The sequence below is a fragment of the Priapulus caudatus genome, unplaced genomic scaffold (genome assembly GCF_000485595.1).
Source record: "Priapulus caudatus unplaced genomic scaffold, Priapulus_caudatus-5.0.1 Scaffold815, whole genome shotgun sequence".
NCBI lineage: Eukaryota > Metazoa > Priapulida > Priapulimorpha > Priapulimorphida > Priapulidae > Priapulus > Priapulus caudatus.
Window position 1 is genome coordinate 103,288 of NW_014577876.1, and position 15,548 is coordinate 118,835.

Here is a 15,548-nt window from a genome sequence, read left to right on the forward strand (position 1 = left end):
AAACAAACTTGCCTATTTTGCCTTTAACTTGTAACTTGCAAAATGTACCAGCCACGAGCGGTGACCCTGTTCTGAACACTAACGACGCCCGAACAAACAACGTCAGCAGTCTGTACGGGAGAATCGGAGGTAGAGATAATAGGCAGGAGGCAGTCGTAATCGCGGACGAAGTCGCGGTTTATTTCCAGTTGGCCTACTCCCATTTCACCTACCGCGATTAAATTCCCATTCACCTACAGCCAAAATTCCCAGTTGACCTACACCATTTTCGCCAACTCCCAATTCGTCCTCGTTCAAAATCACGCCATTCACATTTCGTCTACGAATCGGTTTGTTCACTAAATAATCATTATAAATAATAAAATATGGTTTTGATTGGGCATAGATAGACTACAGAAACCATAGAACATAGCGTACAAATAATGAGAAACAACTTGACAAAAATGCGAGACACAAAATTGGAACATACAATGAGAGTACATGGGAAATAGTACAATGGGAGTAGGCGAAATGGGAATATTGCCGATTCTGAGAGTAGCATCGAAATCGGGAGGCAGGCGAAATGGGACGTAGGCAAAATGGGTGTAGCGCCGAGAATGGGAGTAGGCCAACTGGGATGCTACCGTAGTCGCATGCAACACATACCTTCTCCAGCTCATCCTCCGGGGTTTGTGATCGACCGACATGTCGATGGCCGCTTACCCGCGCGGCACACCACGCAGCGGCTGTCTCCGGCGTTAGCGACGTATAGCTGCGTCTCCGTGTATGAGGCCAACGACGGCCGGTACAACGCTGTCCATTCCCGGCTGAAAAACGTAATGCGTTCCTGTTCTCACACTCCTCAGTCCATACACCACCTAACCCTTCCAGTATGCGTAACAAAGAGATTTAATTGATAACGATACCTATGTATATCAAGAGCTAATAATACCTAGGTGTACAACGGAAAAACGGAAAAATAGTGCTATTTCACGACATGATTATTCTACTTTGCCTGCGAGTCTAGAATAATTTTATGGTATTGCATTAAGCAGAATTCTTTGCTCTCTAAAACAAGGACCAACCGCTTGTCAATACGATACTCCTAGGCTGCAGATATTGGCTCCTAAACCTCCCCTCCACATGCCTCACACGGCCTCGCATCCAGCTTATTCAGCAACCTAAACGCTCTAAGCATTTTGGCTATCGTTTTCCGTCGCCGCTTGGAGCGCTGATAATTGATGTCAGCATGCCCAAATTGTGGTACTGTTACTACACTATATAGTAACTGAGCTGTGTTGTAGAGCGCCTTAATTAAAAAAGCAATTGCCGCGCTCCATCATGACGGGCATTGCCGTGCTAGGAAAAGATAATGGGAGATAAGCGGCCATAGGCGAATGCCCTTGAAAGTCACCTCCACCCTGCACCTGCACCGAAAGTCACCTGCCACCCGAAAATCATTCCTAAAATGTATGCGGCGGAAAAAATACCGAACTCTCACGAAGCAACCTTAGAGGCGTTTAGCGTTGCTGAATAAGCTGGATGCGAGGCCGTTGTGAGGCATGTGGGAGGGGAGGCTTAGGAGCCAATATCTAAGCCCCCTAGGAGTATCGTATTGACAAGCGGTTGGTCTTGTTTTAGAGAGCAAAGAATTCTGCTTATGCAATACCATAAAATTATTCTAGACTCGCAGGCAAAGTTAGATATGTGTCGCTTAAATAGCACTATTTTCCCGTTTTTCCGTTGTACACTGCTAGCGTTTATTAGCTCTTGATGTATATGTATATATATATATATATATATGTTTTTGTGAATGAAAAATGCACCGTTGCCTGAGACCAGAGGTCCATCTCATGTCACGTGACATGTCGTGCACCAATTACAACGCTTGTATTTTATACAGCCCATATAACGCCATGAAATTATTTAATCATAATCTTTTATTGCTTCCAGATAAAGCATTAAAACACATCACCACCACTTCCAACAGATGACCACAGAAAATGGTCTGTCAGACTTTCGACATCTTGAGAACCAATAATTCTAAGTGAGTGGTATCATCTTGATAACACCTATCTGTTAGATAATGGAAAAATGACCTGCTAAAACATATATACCATTGTTCTCTGTCTGGCATGAACAAGCCGGCTTCTTCACCGTCTCCGTCTCATCCTCCTCTTCTTCTTCCTCTGCCTCCTCTTCCTCTTCTTCTTCCATCTCCTCATCACTATGAGAAACCACAGAAAATAAACCACAGAAATAAACCACAGCGAAATAACCACAGAAATAAACCACAGAAATATACCACAGAAAATAAGGAACTGTGATGCTGACTACCAAACAGAAAGAGATACATAACCCATTTAATGCTTTTGACTTATAGCTAGAGTCCATAAATTTTTAATAAACTGCTGTTTCCTATTACGGTTATAGCACTGTGTATTACGTCACAGTTTCATGTAATTCTTGAAGAAATCGAAACATGCTAGGAAGAACATTCCAGTTTTACCCTAATCTTTCCTCTTCTGTCCTCCATCGTCTTTTGCCTCCTAATCGTCATCCTCATCCTCACTCATCCTTCTCCTCTCCTTCCCTTAGCCACAAATTCTTTCGTCTTCGTCTTCGTCGTCACTCCAGCCTCAGCCACAGCTTTTAAGAATCATATCCCTGATAGGTCTTAGCCCCAGCTGATCGCTGGTGTTTTGAAGCCACCTTTCGGCATCAGCCCAGAGCTCTGCTTGAAACTAAAAGACAAGTGAATGTGCAAGCTTAATGAGTTCTCCTTATACATACAGCTCCCATGCGATTTATGGGAAAAAGACAGGAGGCCAACCAGACACAGGTTGGCTATGGCGGCGCACACTGGTGAATTATAGTCGAATGTAGGCCGCACTACAAGAAGTAAGACAGCAACCACGGGCCTCAGTTGTTGTCAGTGCTATGCTGAAATTTTAAATTGCTTTATTACCTTCTAACATGGATTGTCTAATGGTGGCCCAATTTTACACATGCCTCTCCGCTGCCAAAAGAACCACACGATCACAACGAACACATGCCAATATAACAAAAATATAATATTACTTAATTACATTAATAATTAAAAAATAATAATTTTTATTCAGATAATTAAATGATTTGCATCACCACAGGGAGGGCCGCCGCCTCCACGCTTGCACTTGCCCGCCTCATTGCCGCTGTCTTTCGGCCATCAGATTTTGCGCCCCCGACGCCCTAGACCGCAGGCGGTCGCGCGTGTTCCTGCCGCCCTTTCTCGTCCCGGCCTTTCGCCCCCCCGGCCCGCGGCCGTGGTCCGCCTGCGACCTCATTGCAATCAAAGCACAATTTTGATGATCTTCTTGTTGTTGTTAATGCTGTGCATAGTTCATATGCACTCGTTTGATGAGCGTGATTACCGGAGTAGCATCAGGAAGTAAAACAAGTATGAACTTCGCTCAACTGTGTCCGTGTGTGTAACTCGTTGTTAATAGTTTATGAATGATGAGAATTATATCGTATTTATATCTAGACAAGGATAAAGAAAGCCGGTGGACGAGTGACGGCAGAAGGTAGAGTGAACGGCGGGCTCAACCTTTCTCGGGCCATTGGTAGGTGGCAGCACTTGTCTGCAAATGTGCTGCTTATAATACTGCAGAAACGTACTCGGTTTGCATGATTTAATTTGATATGGCCTCGGCGCAGTTTTAAATACCTATATAGGTATAACCATGAATTTTCACCAGTTCCAAAATATATGAGTATACCAATAATTATTGTGGTAATTGGTGCAGTGTTAGTGCTAATGTTTAGTGTGCATAATAGTAAATTTAATCGGTTATTAATGAAATTTAATCTACTACTGTCACAGTTGGTAGGGTAATGTATTGTAATGCACTACGTTTTCTCGGTATTCAGGTGATCACGCATACAAAAAGAACAAAAAACTTGCACTGAAGGACCAAATGATCACGTCACTGCCAGACATTAGGACACTATCTATATGTGAAGATGATGAATTCATTGTTGTCGCATGTGACGGCATATGGTACGTGTAGTATGGCATGTAGTGCACTGTTTATACACTTTGAGGGGCATTTTAAGACCTCACTTGCATATTACAGGGTGCGAAATTAACGCGAGTCGGGAGTCAAATACTCCCTGATTTACTGTCGGACTCCCTGATTTGACATATCCAGGAATCCGTATGACTCCCTGAAAATTCTGCTATACTAACTAGTTTATTCCAGAGCACGGCCTCGCGGAATTACCGTATTTTTTCAGCAAATGTTTAATTTTGAACTTCTTGACTACGGACTCCCTCATTGTGCTGTGGACTCCCTCTTTTTGAGGGCAGGGAGTCCAGCCCGTTGAACTCCCTTGTTCAAAAGTTAATTTCTACCCCTGATATTAGGTTCAGATAATAGTATATTCATCTGATGTTTGTATGTACAACAAGAGGTCAAAGAGTACTAACAGAGTTCAAAATGTAATAAAACTAAATATAATTGCAAATAGATTCACACGGGCAATTTTTTAAATCAGTTAAAATTGCTTGCTTAAATAATTCTGTAGACTTTGTACAGAAGATGGGCATTAATTAGCAGGGGAAGGGTCATTAGTGTTTTTAAAGTGATGAGCACAGCAATAGGCATCGCTACTGGTTTTGCAGATGACGAGGAAGACAAGGCTGCTTTGTTTGAAGAAGCCACCATGCCCCTTGAGGAACTCCTGGCTCGCTACGGGGGAAGTGCTGAGCTGCAATCAAAGAAGGTTGGTGCTTATGTACTGTTGCACAACCTTGCGTTAACTATCAGTGACAGTAGGACTTGCATTGATACTGCAGGTTGTCTACCGGTTTTCCAGCAGTCGACGGCCTGGAACCTCTTATGGTCCAGACAGTTTTACAGTCATGGAATTTCAAATTTACCTTAAAAATTTGAATTTTTAATTGAATTTTTAATTTTTAATTTGAATTTAAAAAATTTGAATTTCAAAATTACACTTCCTGCGATTGTAGTCTATTTTGCCACCTACTATGATGTGATAGTGGTAGTAGTTAGGGTTAGGGTGCTGTCATTTAATCTTGTTTATAAGTGAAAGCTGACGCGTGCTGGTACACACACATCTGGTATGCACACACATCTCTGGTTTAGTACTTAATCTGGTAAAATCTAGGGAATGTTCTGTATCTATATTTACTACGTAACATACGTATGCAGGCAGCAATGGTGCCAGCTATTAATATCAATAAAAACACATTAACCTGTAACATAATTAATAAACTGTACTTACTGGAGATAGTGCTGAAACGACATTAGTACTCAACTTGTTCTAGTTTTGCATAAAAATTATAATGAAACATGAAGTATGACACTGCAGTATGCTAATTATGTGCTAATTCAACAACTGCGCGTTTTGCTCCGCCGACTTCCTTAAACAGTTCGTTTTCCGCAATTAACACGACGCGCCGTTTTTCGTTCCAGATGAAAAATCTCCAGGGCCTCTCCCAGGTGAAATCACCGATGCTGCGAGGAAAGCAACCGTTTCCCGGCGACAACGACGAGGGCGAAGCCCAGCTCCACAACGGCTCTGAAGAGATGGACGGCTGCATCCGCGAGTCAAAGGGCAAGGGCAAGGGCAAGAGGTCAAAGGTCGCCGACGTGAAAGCCGCGGGAGACAGCGAGGTCGCTGAGGTTAAGGCCGAGGCGAGCGAAGAAGCAAAACCGGAGACGGACGACGGTGAATCGGAGACGAAGCTCGCAGACTGCCCGGCCGTCGCCGGCGGCGACCAGCCTGACTCGACCAGCGCCGAGTGTGAGGCGGCGCCGCCGAGCGCGGTCGCCGGAGATTCGTCGTCGAAGGAAGCTGAGAGCAACTGCGAGGACGCGGCGAAAGCCGACGAGAAAGCGGAGGAGACACCGGCGCCCTCGTCTAGCGTCGCGCAAAAGTCTGAGGCGAAAGACAGCGGCAATGAGGCGGCAAGTGCAAGCGTGGAGGCGGCGCCCTCCTGTGGTGAGCAATCACTTTAATTATTGAAATAATAATATATATTTTTTAAATATTAATATAATTAAGTAATATTATATTTTTGTTATATTTGCAGTGTTGTTGTGATCGGTTTGGTTCTTTTGCACAGAGAGCAGTGTAAAATTGCCCACCATTATGACATCCATGTTAGAAGGTAGTATAGCAGATTTAAAATTTCACCATCTAGCACTGACAACAAGTGCCGTGATTGCTTTCTTACTTCTTGTAGTGCGCCTACATAACGACTAAATTAACCAGTGTAACCCACCATAGCAACCTCGTCTGGCATGCCTCCTGTCTTTTCCCCATAAATCTCATGGAGTGTATGTATAAGCGGACTCATAAGGTGCACATTCACTTGTCTTTTAGTTTCAGCGAGCTCTGCTGATGCCGACGAAGGTGCTTCCAAAACAGGCCAGCGATCAGCTGCTAAGACTATCAGGGATATGATTCTTAAAGCTGTGGCTGAGGCTGGGGGAGACGACGAAGACGAAGACGAAGAATTTGTGCCCGAAGGCTAAGGCAGAGGAGGAAAGGATGATGAGATGAGGATGACCGATGAGGAGGCAAAAGACGATTGGATCGGGCGACGAAGAGGTAAGATTAGTGTAAGTTAAAACTGAATGTTCTTCCACATGTTTGATTGTCCTTCAAGGAATTACAGAAAACTGCTGACTATACACAGTACTTATAACTAAACTAAACAGTCAGTGTATTTAAAAATTTATGTGACCAGCTATAAGTCAAAAGCAATTAAATAGGGTTATGTACTCTTCTCTGTTTGGTAGTCAGCCATCACAGTTCCTATTTTACTGTGGTATAATTTCTGTGGTTTTTTCTGTGTTTATTTCCTGTGGTTTTTTTCTGTGCGTTATTTTCTGTGGTTTCTCCATAGTTGATGAGGAGATGCGCAAGAAGAAAGAGGAGATGGAGGGCAGAAGAAGAAGAAGAGTGAGGATGAGACGGAGACGGTGAAGAAGCCGGCTGTGTTTCATGCAGACAGAGAAATATGGTATATATGTTTTAGCAGGTCATTTTTCCATTATCTAATCAGATAGCGTGTTATCAGATGATACAACTCACTTAGCAATGGTCCTCAGTGTTCAAAGTCTGACAGGAGGCCCACTTTTCTGTTGGTCATTCTGTTGTTGAAGTGGTCGTGTGATGGTGTTTTAATCTTATATCTGGCAAGCAAATAAGATTTGATTAAATAATTTCATGCGTTATATGGCTGTATAAATACAGCGTTGTAATGGTGGCAGAGCATGTACACTGACCTGAGATTGACCGCTCTGGTCTCGAGGCAACGGGTGATTTTTTCATTCCAAAACAACTATATATAATATATATATATATAATATACATGCAAGAGCTAATTATAACCTAGAGTGTACTAACGAGAAAAACGGGAAAATAGTCTTTTTCACGACTACATTATTCTACTTTGCCTGCGAGTTTCTAGAATAATTTTATTGGTATTGTCATTAAGCAGAATTCTTTGCTCTCTAAACAAGGACCAACCGCTTGTCAATACGAATACTTCCTAGGCTTAGATATTGCCGCCTCCTAAGCCTCCCCTCCCACATGCCTGCACACGGCCTCGCATCCAGCTTATTCAGCAAGCCCTAAACGCTCTAAGGTTGCTTCGCTTGAGAAGTTCGCGTTTTTCCGCGCATAATTTTAGGACATGATTTTCGAGGTGCAGTGACTTTCCGGATGAGGTGCAGGGTGGAGGTGACTTTCAAGGGCATCGCCTATGCGCACTTATCTCCATTATGCTTTCGCTAGCACGGCTAAATGCCCGTTCATGTGGAGGGCAAATGCTTTTCTTAATTAAGGTCTCTGGACAACCACAGCTCAGTACTATATAGTGTAGTACAAGTACCAAATTGGATGTGACATCATATTATCAGCGCTCCAAGCGGGCGACGGAAAACGATAGCCAAAATCTTAGAGGGTTTAGGTTGCTGAATAGCTGAGGATGCAGGACCCGTGTGAGGCATGTGGAGGTGGAGTTTAGGAGCCAAATCTCAGCCTAGGAGTATCGTATGACAAAGCGGTCGTTGGTACCTTGTTTTAGAGAGCAAATGAATTCTGCTAATGCAATACCATAAAATTATTTCTAGACCTCGCAAGGCAAAGTAGAATTAATCATGTCCTGAAATAGCACTATTCTTCCCGTTTTTCGTTGTACACTCTAGGTATTATTAGTCTTTTGATATTACATAGGTATCGTTATCAATTAAATCTCATTTGTTAGCCATACTGAATGTTTTAGGTGGTGTATGACTTGAGTGAGGGTGTGAGAACAGAACGCATTATCGTTTTTCAGCCGGAATGGACAGCGCGTTGTCCGGCCGTCGTTGTCCTCATACACGGAGAGACGAGCTATACGTCGCTAACGCCTGGAGACAAGCCGCTGCGTGCGCGGCTGTGCCGCGCGGGTAAGGCCATCGCGACATGTCGGCTGCGATCACAACGGAGCCGGAGATGAGCTGGAGAAGGTATGTGTTGCATGCGGACACGTAGCCATTCCGCGAGTTGGCCTACTCGCCATTCGGCCTAACACCCATTTCTGCCTACGTCCCATTTCGCCTGCTCCCCATTTCGAACTCACTCCAGAAATCGCAATATTCCATTTCGCCTACTCCCATTTGTACATTTCCCATGTACTCTCATAATGTATGTTCTCAATTATTGTGTCTCGCATTTTTGTCAAGGCTTGTGTTCTCATTATTTGTACGCTATGGCTTTCTTATGGTTTCTGTTAGTCTTATCTATGCCAATCAAAAACCATATTTTATTATTTATAATGATTATTTAGTGAACAAACCCGATCGTAGACGAAATTGTGGAATGGCCGTTAGATTTGAAACGCAGGACGAATTGGGAGTTGGCGAAAATGGTGTAGTCAACTGGAATTTTGGCTGTAGGTGAATGGAATTTAACGCGTAGGTGAAATGGGAGTAGGCCAACGCGGAATAAACAGGAACTGTGTTCGCGAATTACGCACTGCCTCCTGCGCTATTACTCTACCTCCGATTTCTCCGTAAGACTGCTGGACGTCTGTTTAGTTGCGGCGTCGTTAGTGTTCAGACAGGTCACGCGCTCGGGCTGGTACATTTTGCAAGTTACAAGTTAAGCAAAATACAAGTTGTTTTGTTCATCCTTGTTGTTGTTAATGCTGTGCAATAGCGCTCATATGCCACTCGTTTGCATGAGCCGGTGATTTACCGAGTACAGACATCAAGGCAAGTAATAACAAGTATGAATCTTCGCCTCAAACTGTGCGCTGGTAAGCTCGTTCGTTAATAGTTTATGATATGAGAATTATATCGCGTATTTATAATCAGATGCAAAGCGATAAAGAAAGCCGGTGGACGCGAGTTGACGGCCGAACGCTAGATGAACGCGCGGCCTCAACCTTTCTCGGGCGATTGGTAAGGGTGGGCAGCACTTAGTCTGCAAATGTGCTGGTTATAATACTGCAGAAAACGTACTCGGTTTTCATGATTTAATTTGAGTATGCGCCTCGGCGCAGTTTCAAATACCTATAATACGGTGCTTTGTGTAACCATGCAATCATGTTTCACCAGTTTCAAAATATATGAGTTATACGCCATATTATTTTAGGTAATTGGTGCTTTGTTTAGTGTGCATTAAATTAATCGAATCGAATGAATTTTAATCTTACTACTGTCACAGTTCGGTAGGTATTGTATTGTTGCACTACGTTTTCTCAGGCGTTTACAGAGATCACGCTTACGACAACAAACTTTGCCACTGGGACCAATTGTCACGTCCACTGCCAGACATTGAGACACTATCTATATGTGAAGTGATAATTCTTGTTGTGGCTGGTATGGTTACGTGTAGATTGCTGCTAGTGCACTGTTTTACACTTTGAGGGCATTTTAGACCTCACTTGCATATTACCAGGCGTGCCAAAATATAACTGCGAGTCGGAGATTCAAAATACTCCCTGACTTTACTGCGGACTCCCTGATTGACATATCCAGCCGAATCCGTATGATCCTTCGAAAATTCTAGCTATACTAACTAGTTTTATCCAGAGCACCGGCCTCGCGGAATTACGTATTTTTTCTAGCAAAGCTTTAATTATTTGAACTTCAGACTACGGACTCCCTCATTGTGCTGTGGACTCCCTCTTTTTGAAGGCAGGGAGTCCAGTTTATTGCACTCCCTTGTTCAAAAGTTAATTTCTACCCCTGATATTAGGTTCAGTCAGTTACTACTTAAATTGTTTACGTCACGAATTTTCTATGGTGTATATTTGTAAAAAATGTTGCCATTTTTTTACATTAAAAGTAAGTACTAACCTACGGGACTAAATCTATCGTCAAATTCTTACTTGATAAGACTTTCTCAACTAGTTAAAAATCCAAAAAACCTGGACGATTTGATATTATTATCCTGACATTAATTGCTTGCTATGTGCTATGTATGAGTCACGTTTTACTTTTAGTATTTACGGTGACGTAATCACTTTAATGCATTTCCTTTCAATTATGGTATCTGTCTGTTTGGTTGAAGCTTTAACCTTTTTGAGTGTAGTACTGATATCTTTCACGTGTATGGTTTTGGCTTTATTACCGTGCCGTTTGTTTCTGTGCAGGAATTCTATGACCAGCCAAGAAGTCGTCGACTTCATTAAGGAAAAATTCAAAACCAACCTGGGGAAATTAGCTCCAACTTGTGAAAACGTAAGTTAAACTGAACTACAGCTTTAGGCAATGGTCCACCTCATTTTCATTCGCTACGCATGTCGTAACGTATAAAATCGTGCGTGCATTAGCTGCCACGCCTTCACTTTATGTTCGCCTCATTATAATACCACTTGTAGACCACATCATATACATTGCGACATGCGTAGTGAATGAAAATGAGGTGTACCATTGTGCTGGTGCATAACCGTTCCTGTTAAGACTATCATGAAGACTAATTACCTTCGCCCAACGGAGTTGGAGGAGGTTATGTGATCGTGTGTTAGTGTGTTTGTGTGTGTGTGTGTGTGTGTGTGTTAGTGTGTTCGTGTGTTCGTGTGTTCGTGTGTTCGTGTGTTCGTGTGTTCGTGTGTTCGTGTGTTCGTGTGTTAGTGTGTTCGCGCGATTGGTATTAGCGCGTCGAGTCAAGCCAGCCAGCCAGTCAGCCACAGCCAGCTCCAGCAGCAGTCAGCAGCAGCCAGCAGCGAGCGGCGAGCCAGCTCTTAACACATACATCGGTATATCGTGGGTTATTCGTGTGTTCGTGAGTCGTATGGCCTATGTCGCTGGCGGAGGTATGCACTCTCCATGAGTGTCCTCTGTCTAGTTTTGTTTCTGAGAATCGGCCGCAGCTCGCAGCACCATTACCGGCGCATAACCACCACCCCCGGTCGACGCGGCACGTTCGCTGCATGCGCTGTTTGTTTATTTCAGCTGTTCGATGCTTGCATCGCTTCGGACACTTCGGGCGACGGCACCGGCTGCGACAACATGACCACGATCATCGTGACCTTCAACCACGCGAAGCTGCGCGCGGTCGCCGCGCGACGCAACGGCAAGCGGGCGTCCGTTGAGGCTGACAGCAACGACGAGAAGCGAGCGCGGAGCGGCGGCGACGACGAGAGAAAGCGGCTGAAGAAGGAGGCGGAGGAGGAGGAGGAGAAGGAGGCGGAGGCGGCCGCGGAGGCACCGGCTACTCTCGTAAAGAGTTAGGTGGCGTCGCGACGACGTTGTTGTTCGAGGGGAGAAGCTGTAGCTGAAGAGGGAAGAAGCTGAGGTTGTGGTTGCCACTGGTTACCGCGCTGCGCGGGGGACCCGGGAGGTGATCCGTGTCGCCTCTCCCCAGCGCGTTGCCGTGGCGACCGTAACGAGGGATCTCGTCACGAGTAATTCGACCTCGGCGCGGCGACGCGGGGGACCCGTGGTTGAACGACGAATACGAATAGCTTCTACACACGCGACGCTCGCTCGCCTAATCTCAGATGCGAGTGTTATCTCGCGGTAGAGGGACCAGGCGGGTGGGCAGGCCGTGGGCCCGCTCCTCGCATCTTTCGCCCCCGGGTTTCGTCGAGTCTCCTATCTGCGTTCTGAGTAGAGAGACGCGACCGTAGAAAACGTAACGCGGCGTGTGTTATTCCGCCGACGGCTGTCACCACTAGCACTACCGTCGGCTCCCGTGCCATCTATCGGACTCTTGAGTATCAAGCGGCGACGTAATGTAGACGCCTGCGCTGCCGAGGCACGTTCCTCGAGTAGCATGGGCGAGGGTAAACTGCATTTAGCTGCAGTGATGGAGTGAGTGAGAGAGAGTATCAGTAGTGTGGTGGACGGTATACGCCCATCACACATGTGTCTGTGGCGAACGACATAGCGCGTGTTTAAGTATGTGTAGCGTAGTTGCAATAGTTCGTATGATAATCTAGTGTTGGTTTCGGGACACATGCAAATGTGGGTTGACCGTGGTTTGACTCGGTGATGTGACGTGATGCCGGTGAGGGGCACCGCTGTGCTCAGAAGTGTTGTCACAGTCTTCCCAGAAAGATCGTTCGTCACATTTTGACGATAGCTGATGGTGTAGCACGCGCCATCCCGCACTTCCCCCCCCCATCATCATTCCAACCCTTACCTAGCCCCCCTCTCGCTATGTATGTACTCTGTGCTGACATAGGCTGGTTCCCTCCCACTGAATTCACAATAAGGACATGAGAAGCCGGCAGCTTGCGGAGTGCCGTTTCATTGGCCGAGAGAAAGACTGCCATTTGTCACGTTGCTATGCGACGCGTAAACAAACGTCGACAAAATTAACGGTTACTGTTCGGTTTGCACTCGTATACGTTTTTACGTATAACGTAATATACATGAAATCACGAGCTAATAACACTGTGTACTGTCTAATAATGTATTACTAGCTTTTGATGAAATATATAACGAGGCTCCTGTCTTGCTAATGTAGTAATCTGTAGTGCGTTTATGTACTTAAATGATATAACCATCTCAGAATATATGACTGCACTCGAAGGTGGTTTTACCCTTTTGGGCCAAAATGGCCGTTATGCATATCCTGTATTAACTTTCGGTCGCTGGTGCGTGCGCAATAGGAGCGCAAGCTATGAAGAGAGGGCCAGTCTATGTGTCGGTGGTGTGACAGAACTCGTATCTGTACGTTTCGCTGTCGCTAAACGTCGTTATGGATGTGAGACGGGTTGCATTCGGTGAAACGATCTTCGTCAGTCATTTCGACGACGAGGAGGATGATACGGGGATGGTGGAAAACGTGAATATCTGTAACAGTATGTGTCTGTGCGTATGCCTGCGTGCGTGCGTACGTGGGTGCGGGTGTGTTTTTCGCTTGCGCGCGCTCTGTCCTTCCCCCACCCCCATCTCTCGCTTCTCCTCTCACTGCGAAACTTGTAGCAGCGTTAATTCACGACGGCCTGTTTAAGTTTTTATTCGATTTCAATTATCGAGTAAAACGATCTATCGGTTGTCTACATGGCCGTAGTCAGTCAGTCAGCTTCTCCACGGACCACGCAAGTGTGTGTGTGTGTGTGCGTGTTCGTGTGCGTGTGCGTGTGCGTGTGCGTGTGCGTGTGCGTGTGTGTGTGCGTGTGTTTGTATGTGCGTGTGCGTGTGTGTGTGCGTGTGCGTGTGCGTGTGCGTGCGTGCGTGTGAGTGCGCGTGCGTGCATGCGTGCGTGTAGATGGGGTGCTAATGGAGTATAGAGTAAGGCGTGAAATGTCCTCCGGTTATTTTTACGTTGGCATGAAATCATTTTTGCCGTTAGTCGTGATTTTTTTTTGCTTGGCGTGATGCGTGATTCGTTTCTAGAATTTCATGTTAGCGTGAAAGCGTCAAATTCTTCAGCCAGTGCGAGAGTAGCCCACCAGGAGTCGCTTGGGTCGAATTTCGGGCGTTTAATCATGCAGATGTTCCTTATATGTGTATTTTCGACTGCAACCCAAAATTGACCGCCATCCTGATGTAAATGTTAATTTTAATTTTAATAAGGTAATATGATGATGTAAATTTTCTACTGGTATTGCACAGCTTCTCAAATTTAGGCACTGCCCCCCCCCATAGTCGATGTCTCACGAACCGAAGCACACACATGCGCACACGCACACACACAATGTCCATCGGCCTCCCATTTCCTCCTACACCTATCTGAGGAGAGAGGGGGAAAGAGGGAGAGGGAGATAGAGAGAGAGAGAGAGAGAGAGAGAGAGAGAGAGAGAGAGAGAGAGAGAGAGAGAGAGAGAGACGGTTGAGGTAGAGCCGGTATTAGTATGACGGGACCGTTCTGGTAAGACAGTGGTAGATAGTTGCTAGGCGTGTTAAATTTACCAGCATTATTTTCTATAGAGGGTAATTAGGGCAGAACTTAGAGAATGATTCGGGTGGCAATTTGTACAGGTCAGCGTAGTTTAGGACAGGTGCGTAGAATTGTCACGGTCTTATGCAGCGCGAAATACCTGTGTGCCTGCGTGCAGGTGCGTGCTCGCGTCCGTCTGCATGCATGGATTCACATTTGCTATGTTGATCGTACGCCGAAGTACTCAATTTTGTTTGATATCGAAGGGAAAATGCAGAACTTTTATATAAGGATGTTCTTAGAACTGTGACAACTTTGTAAGAAAAATAAACTCACTGCAGTTTATTTCTTGTGTTTTGTTTTCCTTGTCGTGCGGCAGTAAGTGATACCGCGTTTCAGTGATTTTTTTCGCAGAAATAAATTTCCGCTTAATCACATCCGCAGTAAAATTAGTGGCTACAGATACGGACAGAATGCGATGGGAAATATAATGGCGTTACCTGGCCTTCCGGAAAGACATGACGTAACCGGAAACGTGAATATGTGTTTTTCTCATACACCCGAAGACCATTCAACCTGTAAATTTCTTAGTAGTTGTACATAACATAGTTAATTTGATATATGTAACTATTTTTCATCACTAAAGGAGGCCTTTAAATAATTCGAACACACACGTCGCCTAAGCATATTTCATTAGTTCGAATCGCTCGTAATCAATTATCTTCAAAACGTCGTCACCTTCACGTAACAAGACGTCTGTCGCTAACACAGATCCTCGCTTCGTCGTCATGCACCTCCCTCAGTTCACTGACACCATTAGCGAATGTCGACCAACGCTGCCTGCTGCCGACACGCCCCTGTCGGTCCCCGCGGGAGCCGACAGCAAGGCAGATGTTCTAACGGCCGCGGCTAGCACGGTGCGAGCGGACGGGTTTGACAACACGCTCGGGGGAACGACGAACAACTGGATTTATACACGAGGAAAGCGACAGTGCAGTGCAGTGAGTGGCTATAGCATTACAGCATCGCAGAGTGAGTAGATTTTATGTTCTCGTGATCGTGTCTTAACGGTTTCTTCCGCCGTTCCTCACAATCATCGCATTTTTTTCTGTCTGCCTTTCCTCTCCCCGATTCTCCTCTCTTCTCTCTGCATCTCTCCTTCTTAGTTGCGGTCTCACTATCTCGACCCTGTCGCATTGTCGCATTGTCGCGTTGTCGCGACAGACACA

The 15,548-nt window shown here is 45.3% G+C and overlaps 1 protein-coding gene across 1 annotated transcript in view; it reads left to right on the forward strand.

Annotated features, from left to right (window-relative positions):
• The window catches only part of LOC106813729 (probable protein phosphatase CG10417), a gene marked incomplete in the record, with an annotated part of 22,096 nt that extends 9,137 nt beyond the window's left edge, over positions 1-12,959 (forward strand). The window contains 4 exon segments of the mRNA XM_014817942.1: positions 3,506-3,584; positions 3,892-4,021; positions 10,640-10,727; positions 11,442-12,959. Coding sequence (XP_014673428.1) covers positions 3,506-3,584; positions 3,892-4,021; positions 10,640-10,727; positions 11,442-11,720 — 576 coding nt within the window.
• Between the last annotated feature and the right edge of the window lie 2,589 nt (positions 12,960-15,548).